The 19259-nt window shown below is 37.6% G+C and overlaps 4 protein-coding genes across 4 annotated transcripts; 3 read left to right on the top strand and 1 right to left on the bottom strand.

The window, feature by feature from the left end:
* The first annotated feature begins 32 nt into the window (after positions 1 to 32).
* LOC139948109 (N-glycosylase/DNA lyase-like) lies at positions 33 to 3234 on the top strand. Its single transcript, XM_071946140.1, has 5 exons — positions 33 to 212; positions 405 to 1158; positions 1741 to 1935; positions 2205 to 2264; positions 2421 to 3234. The coding sequence occupies exons 1-5, from the start codon at positions 130 to 132 to the stop codon at positions 2502 to 2504; spliced, it is 1176 nt and encodes a 391-aa protein (XP_071802241.1). The 5' UTR covers positions 33 to 129; the 3' UTR covers positions 2505 to 3234.
* A 210-nt stretch (positions 3235 to 3444) lies between these two features.
* LOC139948107 (uncharacterized) lies at positions 3445 to 7803 on the top strand. The gene is made up of 4 exons (XM_071946139.1): positions 3445 to 3559; positions 4151 to 4436; positions 4803 to 5075; positions 5621 to 7803. The coding sequence occupies exons 2-4, from the start codon at positions 4271 to 4273 to the stop codon at positions 6454 to 6456; spliced, it is 1275 nt and encodes a 424-aa protein (XP_071802240.1). The 5' UTR covers positions 3445 to 3559; positions 4151 to 4270; the 3' UTR covers positions 6457 to 7803.
* A 131-nt stretch (positions 7804 to 7934) lies between these two features.
* On the bottom strand, positions 7935 to 14102 carry LOC139948111 (serine/threonine-protein phosphatase 6 catalytic subunit-like). The gene is made up of 8 exons (XM_071946142.1): positions 13936 to 14102; positions 13209 to 13304; positions 12662 to 12727; positions 11968 to 12109; positions 10303 to 10382; positions 9472 to 9589; positions 8995 to 9086; positions 7935 to 8416 (listed from the first exon to the last, which is right to left on the bottom strand). Exons 1-8 carry the CDS (start codon positions 14011 to 14013, stop codon positions 8168 to 8170), a joined length of 921 nt encoding a protein of 306 aa, XP_071802243.1. The 5' UTR covers positions 14014 to 14102; the 3' UTR covers positions 7935 to 8167.
* Positions 14038 to 19142, top strand: LOC139948110 (serine/threonine-protein phosphatase 6 catalytic subunit). Its single transcript, XM_071946141.1, has 8 exons — positions 14038 to 14139; positions 14778 to 14873; positions 15085 to 15150; positions 15345 to 15486; positions 15654 to 15733; positions 15849 to 15968; positions 16455 to 16544; positions 16982 to 19142. Exons 1-8 carry the CDS (start codon positions 14062 to 14064, stop codon positions 17228 to 17230), a joined length of 921 nt encoding a protein of 306 aa, XP_071802242.1. The 5' UTR covers positions 14038 to 14061; the 3' UTR covers positions 17231 to 19142.
* Positions 19143 to 19259: the final 117 nt, after the last annotated feature.

Genomic DNA, 19259 nt, shown 5'->3' with positions numbered 1-19259 from the left:
AAAGGTCACATAAAAAAGCTGCAGCAGTGTGCACTTGTTGGTGTGTGGAATGTGTTTACGTTTGTCTGCATTCAACACTTGTTTCGTAGTCGTAATTTTATCATTTTATAGCACAAATTCTAGATAAATATGGCAAGTACTTGGCGGTCTCTGCCTTGCAAAATATCAGAACTGCGACTGGATATAACATTAGCTTGTGGTCAAAGTTTCAGGTAATTTAGGATTAATTTTCATGTTTCATTTTTTACTTTTATTTATTTATCCTGCTGATTTGTATGTATTTATTCTTTATCTTAGATATTAATAATTAACATGTACAGCCATTCACATTTAATGATTGGCATAATCTGCTAAAGCTACTATATTAAGTGCATCTTTATCATCCATCCTTTTCTTTTTTTCAGATGGAAGGAAATTCAACCAGGTATTTGGAGGAGTGTCTTGGCTGGTAGAGTTTGGACCTTAAAACAAACTGATGATGAGATTCTTTATCAAGTCCATCCTTCAGATGCAATAGAACCAGACAACAGTGTGCCCATCAAACAGGAATTTCCTCCACCAAAGAAGGGTTCTAAGCTAAAACAGCCTGCTAAAAAGGAGACAAGAAAAGTGGAAGATGGGGACACAAAAGTAGTTCAATTCATCAAGGAAGAGAAAAAAGATACAACTCTAACCCTTGGAGACGACTACTCAACTATCCTGAAAGATTACTTCCAGCTCAGCGTAAATCTTGAGAAACTCTACAAGAAATGGAAAGCTGCAGACAGCAATTTCAACACCAAGGTTGCTCCAAACTTCCCCGGTGTAAGAGTACTTCGCCAAGACCCAACAGAGAATGTCTTCTCCTTCATTTGCTCATCAAACAATAACATCTCTCGAATCACAGGCATGGTGGATAAACTTTGCTCATTCTACGGGAAGGAACTTGCAGTCTTGGATGGTACGACATGGTTCACCTTCCCAACGGCTGAGGCCTTAGCACAGGATGGTGTGGAGCAAGTGTTAAGAGATAAAGGATTTGGGTACAGAGCAAAGTTCATCAGTCAGACTGCTAAATTTATTGAGAAACAGCCGAAGGGATGGTTGGAGAGCATAAGAGAGTTGGAGTATGAGGAGGCGCATGCAGAGTTGGTGAAACTACCTGGTGTGGGAGCAAAGGTAGCAACTCATTTTGTGGATTAACTAATTTGTTGTAGATCATCAAATCAAGGGATGTGGATTGAATAACAATACAACAATCCATAAGGCTCCGCCCACGGCGCACGTGTGAGCAAAAACACATGAGCCTCTCCAATGCCATTCTGCAAAACTCTGTCGCACGCGCCAAGCATACACACACGCATGTCGGACTTTATAGTGTCAGACTTTTGGTTGTACAATCGGGGGTTGTGATTGGTCAGTACGCAATGAGGCGGAGCTTAATGGTCCATTTCATTAAGCCTGTAAGCACAAAAACTTGCTCAGCACACATAAAAGACATGCTTAGCAGAAGCAGGGTCACACAGCTAAAATGTAGCCCTAATCACAGACACCTTTAATTTGTACGAAAGGAGACGAAAGGTGTCTGTGATACCATGGAGGAAGAAATAGAAGGGCTTATGGTGGTCACAGCAAAAATTCCATAATGTTTACACTGTTGCAAATGGTCCACTGCCTCACAGTTTGCTTAGCTAGATTGTCTGCATTTTATTTGTTCGTGTTAATGAATTTTGTCTTACCTTTAAATAAATATTTTCTCAGGTTGCTGACTGTGTGTGTTTGATGTCAATGGATAAACCTAACGCCATCCCAGTAGATACACATGTATGGCAGATTGCATGTAGAGACTACATCCCAACTCTTCACAAGACCAAGTCCCTGACTGACAAGGTGTATAAGGAAGTTGGAGAGTTCTTCAGGGCTCTGTTCGGGGAATACGCTGGATGGGCTCATTCTGTAAGTATAAGAAATCAATTAAAAAGGAGATGGGATAGCTAATATAGGTCAATGGCTTCTACAGGCCATGTTCTTCATTCACGTGACTGATTTCAATAAAGCTTGTAAGAACAAGAAAGTACTAGGAAAAAGTCACAATAAAACCAAACTGCCTCTCCCTAACCCCCTGGAAAAAAGTGTTTACATTTCATTCCGCTTTGGATATTTGCCTGAAAACACAAACATTTCAGAAATATTTCATTTAAAATCTATAACTTTTTACTTTCTAGGTTCTCTTTAGTGCTGATTTGAAGAAGTTTCAACTGACAGGACAGCTGCCAAACTCACCAGTAAGACATTGATTTATCAACAGAATTATTTGGTCAATATTTTTCAGAAATATAGAACACCAATTTGCGATTACAAATATGATAAATTGATTTACTTAACATTAAGTATTAATTAAATGCTTCTCACATCCTTTTAATCTTTTTCATTCTTTCAAGGACAAGAAGAAAAACAGGAAACGCGAATCAGGTGATGCAGAGGTTGGCAAACAATTCAAAGGACAGAAAAAGACAAAGAAATAAGTCAATTTATCATATATAAAAATAGCGAAGGGAGATGACTAGTGTTTATCTTTTAATTTTACAAGGTTTTAGGTTTGTATTAAAGAATAACATTTTATTAACATTTGATTTCTTTTAGAAAGAAAAGTTGTTTAATCATTTGAATTAAATGAGTTTTAAGCAAATTTGTTGACAAAACAAACTACCTCAGCCAGTTCCCCCTTGTGTCTCTTTTATTTGATAAAAAAATGAATTTTAAAGAAGAATCTTGTGGAAAAAAAAAAAACATTTAATCCAAAGGATGGAAAAAGAAAACAGTTGGTTTATTATAAACACATTACGGTGTCAGATGACTTGTGTTTTATCTTTTTTTAATTTAACAAGGTTACAGGTTTGTTTTAAGATTAAAATTTATTTAATTTAATTCCTTGTAAAAAGAACAAAATATGATTTTTAAAATTTTATTATTGGAACTAAATGAGTTGTAACCTAACTATTTGTTTTTTGAAAACAATAAATTTAGTTTTTAGAAGAAGGGGTTGAGGTTCTAGAAGAAAGAAAACAAACTTAGTTATTGAGATTTGTTAGAAATTAATTGAAATAAATAGGCCTATCTATAAATTAATTTGTTTACAAAATAATTGTTGGCATTTGATTTGTATCATTCTGCTGGTTTCATTAAAAAAAAATCAAACTACTAAAGGTTTATTGAAAAGTGAAATTATAGTCCATAGTGATGACTAATAAAGTAGTGCATGTAATATGCACTTTGCAGCAACACGAAATGCATTGGTTAATTTAACTTTATTTTATACTCGTTGAAGAAATAATGTCCACACTTTTTCGTAATTAGAATTTAGAGACAATTTATAACAAATTTCTGTGCATAGTCCCTTTAATATAATATCAGCTGTTTATTAGCGCGCCCTCAACGATTAAGTCTAACACGTGGACTGAACAATTTCGTGCGTGTGTATAAATTCGGTAGCGCACCGTTGAATTGAAGTGGCCAAGTTAAAAAGGTTGCTAAATAAATGGTTTAGGTGGCGAGCTAGTGTTCCAGGTCTTTTCAATGGGTAAGAGTCATAATGGTATTTTATTTTGTAGTTAACTATGATTAATATCAAATCAACTTACTCTTGGGATCTGAATTTTCCGTCTAGTAGAAACTTATGATTTTTTAATCACATGTGCAGTGTTGATGTTATGTTAACGGGATTGTCGTGTATTTCCGACACAAATGACACTGAGTTTGGGGGGGGGGGGGGTTGATCATCATGGAAGATCGTCCATGTGCATAAAAATTGTACTATAACAAGCACAGTGTGTTAGAGCAATGGGTCACCGAGTGAAGAACAATTGAATTTTGGGGATGAGCTTTTCTTTTTAATGTAAAAATGATGAAAAGAAAAAAATTCTAGCTAAGCCAAAACTTCAATTTCAACAATTAATTTTCTAATAAGGAAAAGTAAAAACAAAATATAAAAGCTACACATTTTTTCATTGTGTGCCAATAATCTGTGCAATATATAAATAACTGCCATTTTTCTTTTGGGAGAAACATTTCCTTGACAGATAGTTGTAAAATTAAAAAGTTCAATCATTTGACCAGCGCACAAATAAAATTAAATTAACTGTAATTTATCTTTCTTGTACTGTGTGTTCAGAATTCACGATTTAGCCCATGGAAGAACACTTGCAGTAGCAAGAGAAACATACGTAAGAACGTTATTCAACCATTTGATTGTCAAAGGAGTGGACTACCTCTTGGACCGTTGTGAAATCTGATGACAAATAACCACATTGACACAATGGGGGATGACAGCGCCCTCCGGAAGAGCCTGAAGGAGAAGAATGAATACTTCAAGAGGATGGTCAACCTCATCCCAGCCAAGTACTACCTCGAGAAGGGAGCTAAGAAGGCAGGGGAGAAATTCTTTAAGAATATGAAAGGTTGGTTTCAACAACTCAAACATTTTACAAAGTAACAAATATCTGATTTTATGGTGATATTGCATGTCTTTGCTTTACACTTTACAGCGATACTTTGAAACCTGCCATTATTTCCCGCAACATAACTGTCCAGACTTATCAATTTCATTCTTTAGAAAATCATGCATGCCTCAAAAAAAAAACACAGCAATTGTAGTGGTTCCTGTGATGCCTTCTGTAAGGTTCCAATACAACTAACAATTTCACAATTTCCCCTGAACCAGAGGTTGCTGTGCCCCTAAAGAGCGAACTTAAAGGCCTGATCATGTAAATAAATTAAAAGCCTGTTTTTAAATAATTTTTTGTTTGTTTTCCTGATAAATTTAGAGGAAGCACCAAGACAAGAGCTGAAGGAAAAGACGACAAAAACGAGCAGGAAGAAACAGAGGATGGACCCAGATGCCCAGCAGGAGCTGACAGTGACTGACCTCCAAGATGCACTCGTCAAGAAACAAGAGGAGAGAGAAAAGAGACAGAAGGAGAAGATGAAGATGGAGGAGGAGGAAGAGGAGAAGAAAATTGTATCTGCTAAGGATGAGGAGAGCAGTGGGGACGAAATGGAGGAGGTTGATGGAGGATTCGAAGGCATGGGAGAAAGTGGTAAGTTAAAACCCAAGTAATTTGTGCAAATTACCAACACAATATGTGGCGTGTCGTGGTCAAGCTTTCGAGCGTGCTTGTCTCAAGCTTTGGTGTTTCTGATCAGCTGACCATGGGTTGGAGTCCCGGTCTTGACACATGTGTCCTTTGGAGTCCCGGTCTTGACACATGTGTCCTTAAGCAAGACTTTTGACCATTACTGCTTCATTAATTAGATGGGACTTGGAGTTGTAGGTCCTGTGTGTTGTGTAATGCAAGTAAAAGGACCGATTTATCGCAAAGAGTAGGGGTTCACCCAGTGTTTCTGGCAGTGGCTGCTAAATGACTCACGACACCTTGTAAATTATTGCTGCATAAATGGGTCCCAAAATCCAAAACATAGCAGTTTCCCTACCTCTGGAAACAACAATGTGTGCTTTGATAACCCCAGGGGTGTGGTAAAGTGCTTTATAGGAACCCAGTTCTATTATTGACACAAATTTTGCTGCAAATTTCTTTGTTTCATGTTTCCCCTTTTCTCCTTCTACCTTCTTTTCGCTGAACAGATGGCAAAGAATGGACCCAACTTAAACCTGCTCAGCCAGTCAGTGTAGAAAGAATTCAAAGTAGCGCAAGCTTAGATGACCTTAGAAAAAAGGTGCAGGAGAAAATACAACAGCTACGTGACAAAAGACAGGCTAAATCACTAGAAGGGAACATTATGTCCAAGAAAGCCTCCAGGAAGATGAAAGAAGTAAATGAGAAGAAGAAGAAGAAACAAGAAAGATATGATGCTATTAAAGCAACTAGGGATGAGAAGAGGAAAGATAAGGAAGCAAAGAGGACACAAAATGGAGGCGGGGAAAAGCAGGACGGGAACGAGGTACATGAGGGGGATACTCAAGAGCAAGAACAGAGTAAGCCACTAAAAGTAACTTTCAGTAAGTTTGACTTTGAGGAAAATAAATCTAAGAAGACCAAAAAAAAGAAGAAACGCAAAAGCGGTGAGGAGAATCTGAGTGGGCGTGACTTTGAAGGACTTCTTAAGAAGGTGCAAGCCAAGAAGCAGAAGATTGCAGAAGTCAAGAAGAGTAATCCCGATAAAGCCGAGGAGATGATCAAACAGGATAAGTGGAAAGCCGCATTGGACAGAGCTGAGGGTAAGAAAGTTAGAGACGATCCTGAGCTTCTTAAGAAATCCATACGCAAGAAGAAGGAGAAGAAGAAGCATAGTGAGAAGAAATGGACAGAGAGAGAGGAGAAGACAACACAATTGAAGGCCGATCGACAGAAGAAGAGAAAGACAAATCTCAGAGGCAGGACGGATGCTCGCACAGCCAAGAAAGTTAAGCGACTTCAAAAGAAGGGTAAACTGCTTCTCAAAGATAAGGACTATTCTTAAAGGAATTAAGACTTTAAATCAGGAACTTATATTTGTTTAATCTTTTAAATATTTAGGGCTGGTGAAAGTTTTAACAGCTTTAATCTCAACAGTTAATATTTCGAGGAATGATGTTAGACTTTTCACAACTAGTTAAATCCATGTATTCCAAAGACTATCTAGAAAAGTCATCAATGCTAGCAACATTAATTTAAGCAGGTCTGATGCTTCGTTTTTGAAAGGGCAAGGGGACTGATGTGTTTTCTCCTTCCAGTAGGGCACATCTATCAGGAAATTGTACATATATATTGGAACATTTAAAGGGGCACCAAGGCAATGCATGGCCAGGGGCAACGGAGGAAATTGCCTCTATGAAGTATTAGGCCTGCTGATACAATTAGTTATTTTAACTGGCACCATGATATTTTCACTACTCTCAGTGACAAATAAAACAAAGAAAAATTGTTTCAGAAAGGTGTTTTTTTCTTGTACAGGTTTTTGCTAGAATTATTGTTCTGAAGCTGGATACCTTGAATAAAAATGGTCAAACCTCATACACTTAGTAAATAAAACAGCACATGTCTAATAATTATCAAGTGTTTATTTATTCATGAAAAGCAGCATCACATTTAATATTTGAATTTGTTAATTATTTTTAACACAAAATGCCTCTGCCTGATGTGAATCATAAGAGATTTACAATGCGAACAAAAACACCAATTTAAATCTTGTATAAAACCCACATTTACTGTTAATGTATTTTCACTTTCAACAATATTTAAATATTTGAAGCAACCTAGTTGAGTTGTCAACCCGATTCCAAAATAATTATGTTGAAAAATGTCCAGGCATGCAACTGCAGTTTGTGGAAGCAAAAAGTGCAAAAAGTGCAAAGCAACTTAAAGCAAAACAAGTCTTTGAACTGTTTTTCATTTTTCAATGGCACAGCTGAGAAATCCAAAACAGGAAAGTAGCTGAAAAGTTGTGTACCTGCAAACAAAATAGTACATTTATACTAGGTGTAAATTAATTAACCATAATAAACGTACTTTATTGCGAGAGTTTTATGAACTGAATGTTTTTCGGTCAGTTTAAAAGTACCTGAAGCTTCAAAACATTTCTTGAAACCACAGGCCTGGAATTACATCTTTGGGAGGGCAAGGTCATTTTTATTTTGCAAAGAGCACTTCAATGGGGGATCTTAAAGTCTTTGGTAAATCTTTGCAGGGGCACCAAGGCCAGGTTAACGGAGGCCACCGTGGTCTCTGTGTAACTCCAGGCCTGAAACATTTAAAAGTATTCTAATCAAGATTTGCTTGTAAATTGCATTATTTTTTATGATAAGAAAATAAACGTTTATCAACTGAACATGTTTTGTTTTTATTTAAGTACCAAAGTCAATTGTAAAATACGTTCAAGTTATTTCACGATAGTCATTCCAGTTAAAAAGTCTATGCTACCATCTAAGGAAATAAGGAACAGTCGCTCTTACTGGTATTAACCAGTCTTGAAACCAAGACGAGAAATCAACAAGAACACCTCACTCATATCTTCAAGTTATTTCACAATATTCATTCCAGTTCATTAGTCTACGCCGTCATCAGAGAAAATAAGGAACATTCGTTCTTACTGGTATTACCGTCTTGAAACCAAGACTAGTAGTAATTATTAAGAACACCTCACTCAGATCCTCAGTTATTTCACAATACTCGTTCCAGTTCATTAGTCTACATCACAGGAAATAAGGAACGGTCGCTCTTACTGGTATAACCCTCTCGCTATCGGGGACCGCTCGGAAGAGTTTAGCTTCTCTTGTGTTTGCATCTTTGAATTCTAAGATGGAAGCGATGTTGCCGCATCGGTAGCAGTAGTTAGGAGCAGACCATACTGTGACTATCTGATCATCAAACATGTATTTGTAGCCTTCATGGACTATCTGATGAGCACGGCAAATCAAGGACAGATTGTTGACATGTTCAAACTAAAAATAAAGAAATTTCAAGCTAGTTACAAAATGTTTTTCACCTTCGAAAGGGAAAGAAAAGTAAAGGCCTTCTCTTTACAATTTTTCATGTCATGAATGCAAATCAGTTTTTGAGTAGTAATTCTCCAAAAACACATTCAGTTAATTTGAAAATATCTCAAATGTATCCAGGGGTGGATTTCACAAAGAGTTAAGGCTAGTCTTATCTCGAGTTAGGACGAGTTACGGGTCCTAACTTAGGACTAGCCATACGTTTTTGATATCTCCTAGGACTAGCCTAACTCTTTAAGAAATCGACCCCAGGCCAGGATATACACGGAGACCACAGAGGCCAAGGCCTTCGTTGCCCCGGTCTTGGCCTTGGTGCACCTTCAAAAAGTTCTCATAGACTCCAAAGATTCCCAATGGAAGTACTCTCTACAAAATGAAAATGGCCTTGCAGTTTTTGAGTTGAAATCTAGGCCTGTGTACATGGTGTAAAAAATTGGAAATCGTATACTTGTAGCAATCATTAACTAAGGGTTTGAGGATATTTTTAATAACGCTGTGGAATAAGAAGGTCTGAGTGAAGTTACCTTACTGACCACCTTAGCACCAAACAGCCATCCTGCTCCACGTTGGCTTATAGCCCAGGTATCAACATCTTCAGGGTCGGACCAGACAAGATGTGTGTCAGTTAAGGGAAACAACTTCACTCCTTAAAAGTGATACCTGTTTAAGCAGCTCATTTGGTCCTTAGCATAGAACAAATCTTGCTTAGCAGGAACAGGTTACTAATGAAATGTCCTGGTATGCCTCTTTCCACTGGAAAATAAATGTTCTCTGGAACAATTTATGCTTTTAAAATTGCTTCATGATACTTGAAAAATGGACAGCATGAAAACAAGCTGCAATTTAATTAGATAAGGCCCAATTTCAAGGCTCTGCTTACTGCAAAATTCTGCACATTTATTATGTAGAAGCTAGTACTTTACATGGGCCTAAGAAAATAATTCTGTTGTAGGCAGAGACATGACATCTGGCCCTGATCAGGTGATGTATTGCAAGGATATCACAAAATGGTCCTTTGTGCGGGATTTCTTGAGCTCTTTCAATCGTCCTGATCTGATCCAATGTGTTTATATCTGGAGATAATCCACCGTGTACACAGAATATCTGCTCATCAATTATCTAAGGAAACAGAAAAAAGATGCAAAGTTACTGCTAGAAATCTCATTGTGACCTTGAAAACTGAGGAGAGGTTTTTTACCCGGTCCCGACTCTGATTAAGGTGGATCATTTTTGCCTTATCTCTATAATTCAGTTTAGACTTGTTTCTAACTTCTGCAAAAGTAAAGACAAATGGAAGAGCAGCAGGGCCTAGATAAGGATGGGACTTAAAAACCTTTCCCGCCCCTACCAAGCCCCGCCTACTTTGGACCTGTCAAGGAGGAGTTGGAGATGGAGGATTAAGAAAATTTTATAAGATACTTTTTTGAACAATATGTGGCAGTAGACTTAAGGGACAACCTAAGAATCGCGGCCAGTTCATTAAGAAATAACTTCACAAACACAGAAATGGGATTTAGCCAAGGGATGAAGTGCATGCTGGTCTTGTTACTGCAAACTTTGGTCTCTAACTAGACCAGCATGCACCTCATTCAATGGCTAATGCACTAGTTCCCAGTATTTTGTGAAGTTGTCCACTACCAACATTGTCTGCTGCCACCTAGTGGCCCAAACTCGCCAATTAATTTCAATATGCAAGGGACTTGGACTTCATACGTACAGCAGCCACGGTGAGGAGGTCAAAGACCATTGTGCAGTATCTCCACGCATTTGCATTCCCATATTTGGTCTGACACTCATCTGCATATTGAATATATGAATAAGTTAATACTTACAGCAGCCACGGTGAGGAGGTCAAAGACCATTGTGCAGTATCTCCACGCATTTGCATTCCCGTATTTAGTCTGGCACTCATCTGAAAGAAAACAAATTATTCAAAAACCTAAGTATATAGTGCATTCCATATTCCAGTTATAATCTAAAAATTTTTAATGGTTTAAAATAATTTTGGAAGTGTGTAAAATTATAGGACATTATTTTGTTGTAGTAATTTATCTTTACTCATGTAGGAAACCCTTAGAAATTAACAAATTAAACAAAGATTAACCTTAGAATGTCATTTGGTTTTTGGCCCTACATCAGAAATAAAAAACATTCTTCATCACTTATAAGTGATGAAGAATGTTTTTGATTAAGTTAATTTAAAATGAATTGACCATCTCGCATAAATGAATGATTCATGGAAGTTAAACAAGCAACTGAACCACTACATCTATAAAACAAGATAGATAGAACAGAAAGGACTTGCCAAACATGTAGAATCATGGTAATGGACAATTGTTTTTCAGAAGAAATGCAAAACAATGAGCAGACAAATGTCAAACAATGATCTTACCTGACTAGCATGCAGTGCAGCATAGTTGAATGATTCCACACTTCATAATGATGATTGATGACCCCATGGTTTATGGCAATGCATGGCATGGAAGAGAGAATAGCACAATTTCATCTAGCCACCTTTCAACTTTTCCCGAAAACATTTTAGGCGGGTCCTTAAAAGCAAGCCTGTCCGCTGAGCAGTTTAGCGCTGGTTACAGTTACCACATAGGTTTGTTTATTTTGGGATATGTGTCAGGCCTGGAACTATTAAAGCTATTTTCATATTGCAAGGCGCTTGGAAATCTTAAAGTCTATGGGCGGCTTATGAGGGGGCACCAAAGCCAAGATCGGGGTCAAGAGGTCAAGAACTCGGTGGCCTCTGAGTAGATCCAGGCTTAATTTTGCTTTAATTTTTTTTGCTTTGTTAACCATCGTTAATCTGCTTAATCTATCACAGAAGCGAAGCACATCAGATTGGATTAAAATCACTGTTATAGAGTAAACTGGATTTAAACTTGCAAACATCCGAGACAGGTCAAAGACATAAGTGGGTTTGAACAGGCAGTATTTTATGACCTTATGAGGACAGTAGTAAGCACTAGACAGTAGATGGTCGTGAAGTCATTTACATTTTCATTTCTATGTCCAGTAAAAACATTGATATATTGAAAACGATGGTAAATGTCGAATGAAAACCAATTTAATTTGGTGTGAGGCCAGACGCATTCTTTCGTATTTTGCTGAAACTAGAAAACCGTACTTATGTCAGATACAATTCAGAATGAAATGGAGGAATGAAAATCATGGTTCAATATGACAAACATTCTTAAACAATTCTCCAGAGACTATTCGGATTGTTATGTTTAAGAAAAAACTGTACCATGAATGATAGGCAACAATAACCCAGGCCTGTAATTTCCTTTTTAAGGAATCTGCAATTAGTATTAAAATTGTACACAATATAGGTATTTCAAGTTAGCAGCTTGAATCGCACACCAACTAAGAAGAGCTTGTTGCAGAAATAGTGACATCAGCACATCATGAAGAAAATGATGAAAGTCAGCCCATTTGGAGGGTTTAAAGATATGTTTTCACTATCAGCAATCTACAAAAGTTCTTACCATAGAATCCATAAACTTGCGTTATCTGTCTGGTTTCATGGTTGCCACGGAGAAGCGTGATGCGATCTGGCCACTTGGCTTTGAGTGTCAGTAACCTGGTGAAGGTTTCTAAACTGTAGTAACCCCTGTCAACAAAGTCACCCTAGGGAGGAAAAAATTATTTTTAAAGACTTGACAAGATTGCATGGAGGGATCATGATAAGCTGGACCCCATTTCCAGAGCTGCTTAACATAAAAATAGTAAGTAAACAGAAATTGTGCTTAAATATCATGTCACATGTTCAATTTGTGGCTGGTAGCCTGCCGAGCAGCAAATTGCTAAGCAATATCTTGAGCTAAGCGCAGCTCTGTAAAATTGGGCCTTGGTTTGACCAAGTAACTCGGGCCCTGAACTCCTTTTTTCAAAAGTTTGACATTGTTCGTACTAGTACGGCCGATAATGACAAAATTTTGAAAAAAGGAGTACAGCGCCCCAGTTATTGGGTCTAGGCCCTGGTGGTCAGTCAGTCAGTTGAGCGAGAGGATGTCTTCAGCCAACGCATTCTCTGGAAACTCTGATGGTCGTCTTCCATGCATCCCGGTCCAGCTTCCCTAATAAGGGGTGGAAAACATGCTATGGCAACAACATTTTCAACACCTTAGGTCAAACCCTAAACTTTTGAAAGATACAGTATTGTTGATAATAAATACTCACCATGAACACATAGTTGGTGTCCGGAACCTGGCCACCAGTTCTGAACAATTCTTCCATATCATAGAACTATATTAGAGAGGAAAAAAGGAAAATGCTGTTTAAATTTCTACCGGTCTCCAGAAAAACAAAGAGTAAACTAATTCAAAAATCCCAATCCCAGAAATTGTACACAGGTCTCTCTCTTTTGTTCACTCTGTCAGAAGTTAGCCAGGGAGGGCAAGGCCATTCTAATTTTTCAAAGTGCACTCATTGGAAAATCTTAAAGTTTTTGGGAAACATTTGATGCGGCACCAAGGACCAAGACCAGGGCAACAAGCCATGGCCTCCCCGATCTCCTTGTAACTCCTGGAATGGATTTCACAAAGAATTCAGACTAGTCTTATCTCAAGTCAGGATTAGCCTTAAGTTTTTAACAACTCCTAGGACTAGTCCTAAGCGAGGATTATCTTTGTGAAATCCACCCCTGACCTGCTTTGAGAACCCTGCCTCAGCTTGAAATCGACTAAACATTGTCAGCCAGTTGGCAAACAATTATGTGGAATAATACCTGTCCATGGATGTCGCCACACACTGTGACTGGTGTCGATACAGGCTGGACATTACTCTCCTCTAGAAGTATCTCACACACATGGTCACATAATTTCTGGGGGGAAAAAAAAACAATTTAAATTTAATTAAAGAAACCTTAACCAGGTCTTTTGATTTCAGGTTTATAATAAGAGTGAATCAGTGAGTCTTTCAAAACTATCACTCAGATAGACTATGTCTCAGTTAACACCTCCCCCCTCCCCCTCCCCCCCCCCCCCCCCCCACCACCACCACCAGACTGCTGTACCGCTGCTTTCTATTATTAGTATTTATAATTTATATCAATACAAAAATAAAATAGATCCTTGCCACCTTGGTGAGGAAAAATATGTAATTGTAATGTGGCCCTAAATAATAGAGATATTGTTTGGGGAGGACAAGGTTAGTCACCCTACTGGTCAAGGGATTTTTATAGAACTAAGCTTATTAGAAGCCAATTTATATTTTCCCACTTTTTGGGGAGGGGGCGTGTCTTAACTGAGATGACTCACACACACTGAGCTGACACATTGTCCTGCCCCCCCCCCCCCTTGCATGCCCTATGTGTGTGTGTAGAAAAATTACTCATCAGAATTTGTGTCAGAAAGTATAATTAACTGAGACTTATACACATATCCCAGGGCCATTAAATCAACTATATCTATTCTCTGGTATAGCCCTTACAATCCCAAAGCAAAATATTCTACCTTAAAGTCGTATTCTGGCAGATATTTGCAGCCTTTTACGATATCAATCCATCTGTCTATGCATGAAGCTTCAGCCATCTTTTTCACCAATAGAGGGCGCCCTTCGTCACATTACAGACTTGCAAAATGGCGGAACTGTCGTCAGTTGATAGATGGATCGACATCGCAAAAGAGTGCAAATACCTCCCCGAAAACGACTTAAAGGTAAAGATAACATGTACTAAAAAGACAAGACGTTTCGTAGGAATACTTGTGTAAATTATATATGATTTCGTAGAGTAGATCTGTAAGTAAACTGTGAAATAAAAGTGATCGTCAGATAATTTTGTGGCCAACTAACGATTTACTTCACTTGCCCATTGCCTGACCATGAGCCTGAGGGTTGAGTGAGTAACACAAAAGTAAACACTACACATCCAACAAAGCTTGTTGGTCATTTTGTGCTGTACTTTGGCTTGCAATAGGATTATGTGGACATGAATTTAGTAAAGTAAAGGGCATACCAAAGTAATTTTAATTAAGATTTTTTGAATTAAATAAATAAGACAGATTCAATTTCAATAATAATAAAAATAAAAAAAACACTGTTTGTGTTTGTTTTTAAATATAATTTTATTCAAGTTTATTACATGAATTTATATGGTTTTGTTCGACTTCCCCATTCATGTCAAAACATTATTTTTGATTGCTTCATCATTTATTCATTGTCATCGATGATCAATGATTTTTGATGATTTTAAAAGTTTTAAAAATTTAAAATAAAAGATTAGAAAAGGAAACCATAAATAATTTTGCTTCATAAAGTTCGAGTTTATATTGTTGGATGTTCTTATTTATTTCAGAAATTATGTGACTACGTTTGTGACCTTCTATTAGAAGAATCCAATGTTCAACCAGTATCAACTCCAGTCACAGTATGCGGTGATATACACGGCCAGGTAAGACTTAAACACCGTCCTCCAATTTAAGTCTTATTGTTGCGTCAATTATTTTTTTGAAATTATGCAGTTTTCTTGTGTTGTTATTGAGAGAAACTACATTAGTAGTTTTTAATGAACGAGCAATTGAGTATTTCTTCATAATTTCTGATATTACTACGCATTTGAGTATCTGTTTCACAATTTTATGTTTCTGATTATTTCTTTACAGTTTTATGATTTAGAGGAATTGTTCAGAACTGGGGGACAGATACCGGACACCAACTATGTGTTTATGGTAAGCTTAGATTATGATAGTATAATAAGTTGTATCTCCTGATTATAAACACCAGGTCGTTTAATCTTATTTATCCTAATCCCTTTTTATCCTTTGATGAAGTCAAGCCAGCATTCAAAAATTCAGTTTTGTTCCACTCTTGATTTAATTTAAGTTGCGCAATTGTCACTATTTGTTTCCTTTTTCCTCCCTAGGGTGACTTTGTTGACAGGGGTTACTACAGTTTAGAAACCTTCACCAGGTTACTGACACTCAAAGCCAAGTGGCCAGATCGCATCACGCTTCTCCGAGGCAACCATGAAAGCAGACAAATCACCCAAGTTTATGGATTCTACGGTAAAAAACTATGGGTAGATTTTGAAAAATAGTTTGCAATCTCAAATTACAAATGGCAAGAATCGTCCATTATCTCCCTTCATGTTGTGGAGAAGTTGTGTCATATCTGTATAACACATAAGTGATAACTACTTAAGTTGTTTTATATTCATATATTCAATATGCAGATGAGTGTCAGACCAAATATGGGAATGCAAATGCCTGGAGATACTGCACAAAGGTCTTTGACCTCCTCACAGTAGCTGCTGTAAGTATTAACTTATACATGTAGTTGGTGACTACTTTTTTCTTCACAGTATAACAAGTAGTTAATGGAATTAAAAAGATGTTATTTGAACACTTTTTGTAACTTTCTCCTGCAGATAATTGATGAGCAGATTCTTTGTGTCCATGGCGGACTCTCACCAGATGTCAAGACCCTCGATCAAATCCGAACCATTGAGAGAGCTCAGGAGATCCCACACAAAGGAGCCTTTTGTGATATCCTTTTGAAACAAGTTTATAACTCAAGAGACATGCCTGGTGCTTTGTTTTGAACGGCAGGGGCGCCAATGTGTCTTCTCCTTGGTAAAGGTATCTCTTTAAGGAAATTGTAACTTCCTGTTGGGCAGTCTAATGGGCACCAGTAATGACCAGGAACAATAGAGGCAATTTCCTCAAGTCTATAACTGTTACAAGATGAAAGAGTTGTCAAGTTCAGTCAAGGCCTTGTTAACAATGTTCATATTTCCATCACAACACTACAATCTATAAGGGCATATAGAATGGTGTAGAAAATATGTGTAACGTTTGTTGAACTTCAAACATATTTAACTCATGTTGTGTGGTGTACATTGATGATCGACACTGCACTATTAGTCCCAACTTTACCACATGCAACTCTATTGGAAATATGTCCTGAATCTTTCAGATTGTACATTGTATTCATTTGTTGCTGATTTAGAATTGATTCTTAACTTGTCTTACATTTGGTGTGGTCAGATCCAGAGGATGTAGATACATGGGCCATCAGTCCAAGAGGAGCAGGGTGGCTGTTTGGAGCCAAAGTTGTAAATGAGGTGAGTGCCAATAGATAGGCGTATTGTGATTCCTTGTTTTTCGTGAATAGATCGGGAAAAAAGGTTTGACTTTCGTGACTTTTTGAAATTCTATAGAAACTCTATTACACTATTGTTGGAAGAAAACCCTAGGTATGCTCAACAGTTTAAAAGGGGCAAGGGCACCAAGGCATTTCTCCTTGTTAACTTCTATCAGAATATTTAAAGGGCACCAAGGCAATGACCAGGTTGCTTCTGTGGAGTATTGGACCTGAATGCTAGTTCTACCAGTAGTCAGTTTTCAAATTTAACATCAAAAGCCTTTTACTTTCTCAGTCAAATTGTTGATGCTGATGTACAGTAGTGAAAGAGACTACTTTGTCAGACTGTAGGATCAGAACTGATCTTCTTTTCCTTGAATGATGTCATCCTTTCTTTATCGCTTTTTCTCTCTGCAGTTTGTACACATCAACAATCTAAAACTCATCTGCCGAGCTCACCAGCTTGTCCATGAAGGCTACAAGTACATGTTTGATGAGAAGCTAGTCACTGTTTGGTCTGCTCCTAACTACTGCTATCGATGCGGCAACATCGCCTCTATCCTAGCATTCCGAGATACTTCCTCTAAAGAGGCCAAACTCTTCAGAGCTGTACCCGACGCTGAGCGAGTTATTCCTACACGTACCACCACACCTTATTTCCTCTAATGACATTTTTTAAGATTAGTGACCGACTTAAAGTATATTATACGCACAGTGATGCCATCTTGTCCACATTCCATTTGAGAATTTGGTTCCTTCATACTTACCTTTGACCCCTACTTGTGACTCACAGCATCGATAAGTGTAGAGCGAGTTCCTTGAAATGTAGGTTATTTGCAAAGAAGGTTATAGGTCATATTTCAATGCACCGATTTCTTTCATGGAATGTGTGACATGATGGCACTTTTAAATTTAATCTAAAACGTGGATCTGAACCTTGACCTCAAAAATTTGGTTCACTTGCTAATCACATAAAATGTAAGCCTAAGGCCATTTGTATTGAAAAACTGTGGCTACGGGTATATAGCCATTAGCTGTTATGTCAGCATTTAAGTACATGTTATTGCCCTTAACAGGGATCCGGTCATAGCCAGTGATGAAGCCGGCAATTTGGACTTGGCTTAAGGCCCGGTCACACAGGCCCCGATAACGAGAACAAAAACGATAACGATAAAAATGCACGCCCTCGATTGGTTGAATGAGCGTGGGCGTATTCTGCGTGGAGCAATTCAACCAATCGTGAGCGTGCATTTTTATCGTTCTCGTTTTCGTTCTCGTTATCAGGGCCTGTGTGACCGGGCCTTTATGCTTTGTACAACCTATGCATTATGTCAACCATCATACTGCGAAGTGCGCCCTCGCTCAGTAGGAGGATGATTGCACAGTGAGGTTAACTGAACATACACATTTCACTCACCAGCAATCTCCCTTGACATTGGTCCACTGGCTTAATGCTAGTAAAAACACACATGAGGACCAGTCAAAATGTCCTCAAAGTGGTCCGGCCCGCTATATGAAATATGGACCAGTAAATAAGCTTGATGACAAGTGATGACAAACTACCTAGTCCGGCTGGCTAGTCACTGAACAAGTTCAGGGCATACTTTTTCCCATGTAAAGTTAAAGAATTTTTACCGTTGGGTTTTAAGGAATGCTAAAAAGTTTCCCTAAGCATGTTTGGAATTTCTGAAATATCAGATTAGATAAGTGGTCATCTCTACCATTGATTGGTGGGGATGACTCAATTCGTCAACCAGGGTAAAACCCCCTCCCCCATTGTTATGTTAACCAAGATGTAAAGTATTTAAGTTGTATGTTTTATGTACGTTTCTGTAATATTTTTTGTTTTTACAACTTCTGTTCTCATTTGAGAGGAATGTTTATTTTTAGAATCTGTCAGGGTAGCCTGCATTCCATACACTTTACGAACTGACTGCATGATAGTATACATAGCCTAGCAACATGACACACTAACTACATGACCATACCTTTAAAAACCTTAATATCAGGGGTGTTAAGCAGTTCTGTGGTGCTTAACAAAAATAAGCAGGGTACCACTTGCATTTAGTTTATATCGTAAAAAATTTTTGGCTGGTATCCTGTTTCTAATTCTACTAAGCAGAATTGCTTTTAAGAGCATTATATGAAATGAGCTTTAGGATTCACTCTAGACTTCTAAAGAGACAATTTCAGCATCGATGACAATTTCATACTTTTTAAAGAACTCTGACCATTCATCCATTTGTACATCACAGTTTTTATACTGTTTTTAGTTTCAAACTTGTTTGCCATGATTTATTTATAAACTGTTTTGAAAATGACTAAACTGTCTGTTAATTAATATAAAATGTAGTATTGTATAATTAAAAGAAATGTCTGTAAGATAAGAAAAAGTAACTTATAAACGAAAACATGTGGAATTCCTGTCTGGTGAAAATAGGTAAAAAACAGTGAACTCCTAACTACTACATGTGATACATGTGGTTGTTCATCCCCACCATCCTCTAAAAGGAATGTTATCTTTTGCAGACCTCTTCACCTGAAATTAAGTTGACATTAAAACAGCAGTGTACCTTAACATTTACTATGATGTCACATTGGATCATTTGTGTTTTTGTATGTGTTAATAAATAATATTAATAATAGCCAGTTCTTATACTCATGTAGCTCTTTTTACACCAGAGGGCTTCTCAAA

Source organism: Asterias amurensis, chromosome 15 (genome assembly GCF_032118995.1).
Source record: "Asterias amurensis chromosome 15, ASM3211899v1".
NCBI classification, from domain to species: Eukaryota; Metazoa; Echinodermata; class Asteroidea; order Forcipulatida; family Asteriidae; genus Asterias; species Asterias amurensis.
The sequence above is the reverse complement of the archived record's forward strand: the minus strand, read 5'-3'. Positions and strand labels throughout refer to the sequence as shown.

Coding starts and splice junctions, on each gene's coding strand:
- LOC139948109 (XM_071946140.1), top strand. CDS start 130: ATGGCAAGTACTTGGCGGTCTCTGCCTTGCAAAATATCAGAACTGCGA. Junction 1,159..1,740: donor TACCTGGTGTGGGAGCAAAG/GTAGCAACTCAT, acceptor ATATTTTCTCAG/GTTGCTGACTGTGTGTGTTT. Junction 1,936..2,204: donor ACGCTGGATGGGCTCATTCT/GTAAGTATAAGA, acceptor TTTACTTTCTAG/GTTCTCTTTAGTGCTGATTT.
- LOC139948107 (XM_071946139.1), top strand. CDS start 4,271: ATGACAAATAACCACATTGACACAATGGGGGATGACAGCGCCCTCCGG. Junction 4,437..4,802: donor ATTCTTTAAGAATATGAAAG/GTTGGTTTCAAC, acceptor TGATAAATTTAG/AGGAAGCACCAAGACAAGAG. Junction 5,076..5,620: donor CGAAGGCATGGGAGAAAGTG/GTAAGTTAAAAC, acceptor TTCGCTGAACAG/ATGGCAAAGAATGGACCCAA.
- LOC139948111 (XM_071946142.1), bottom strand. CDS start 14,013: ATGGCTGAAGCTTCATGCATAGACAGATGGATTGATATCGTAAAAGGC. Junction 10,383..11,967: donor GCAAGTTTATGGATTCTATG/GTAAGAACTTTT, acceptor GTTTTCTTTCAG/ATGAGTGCCAGACTAAATAC. Junction 8,417..8,994: donor GTGCTAAGGTGGTCAGTAAG/GTAACTTCACTC, acceptor CTTTATTTTTAG/TTTGAACATGTCAACAATCT.
- LOC139948110 (XM_071946141.1), top strand. CDS start 14,062: ATGGCGGAACTGTCGTCAGTTGATAGATGGATCGACATCGCAAAAGAG. Junction 14,140..14,777: donor TCCCCGAAAACGACTTAAAG/GTAAAGATAACA, acceptor TATTTATTTCAG/AAATTATGTGACTACGTTTG. Junction 16,545..16,981: donor GAGCCAAAGTTGTAAATGAG/GTGAGTGCCAAT, acceptor TTCTCTCTGCAG/TTTGTACACATCAACAATCT.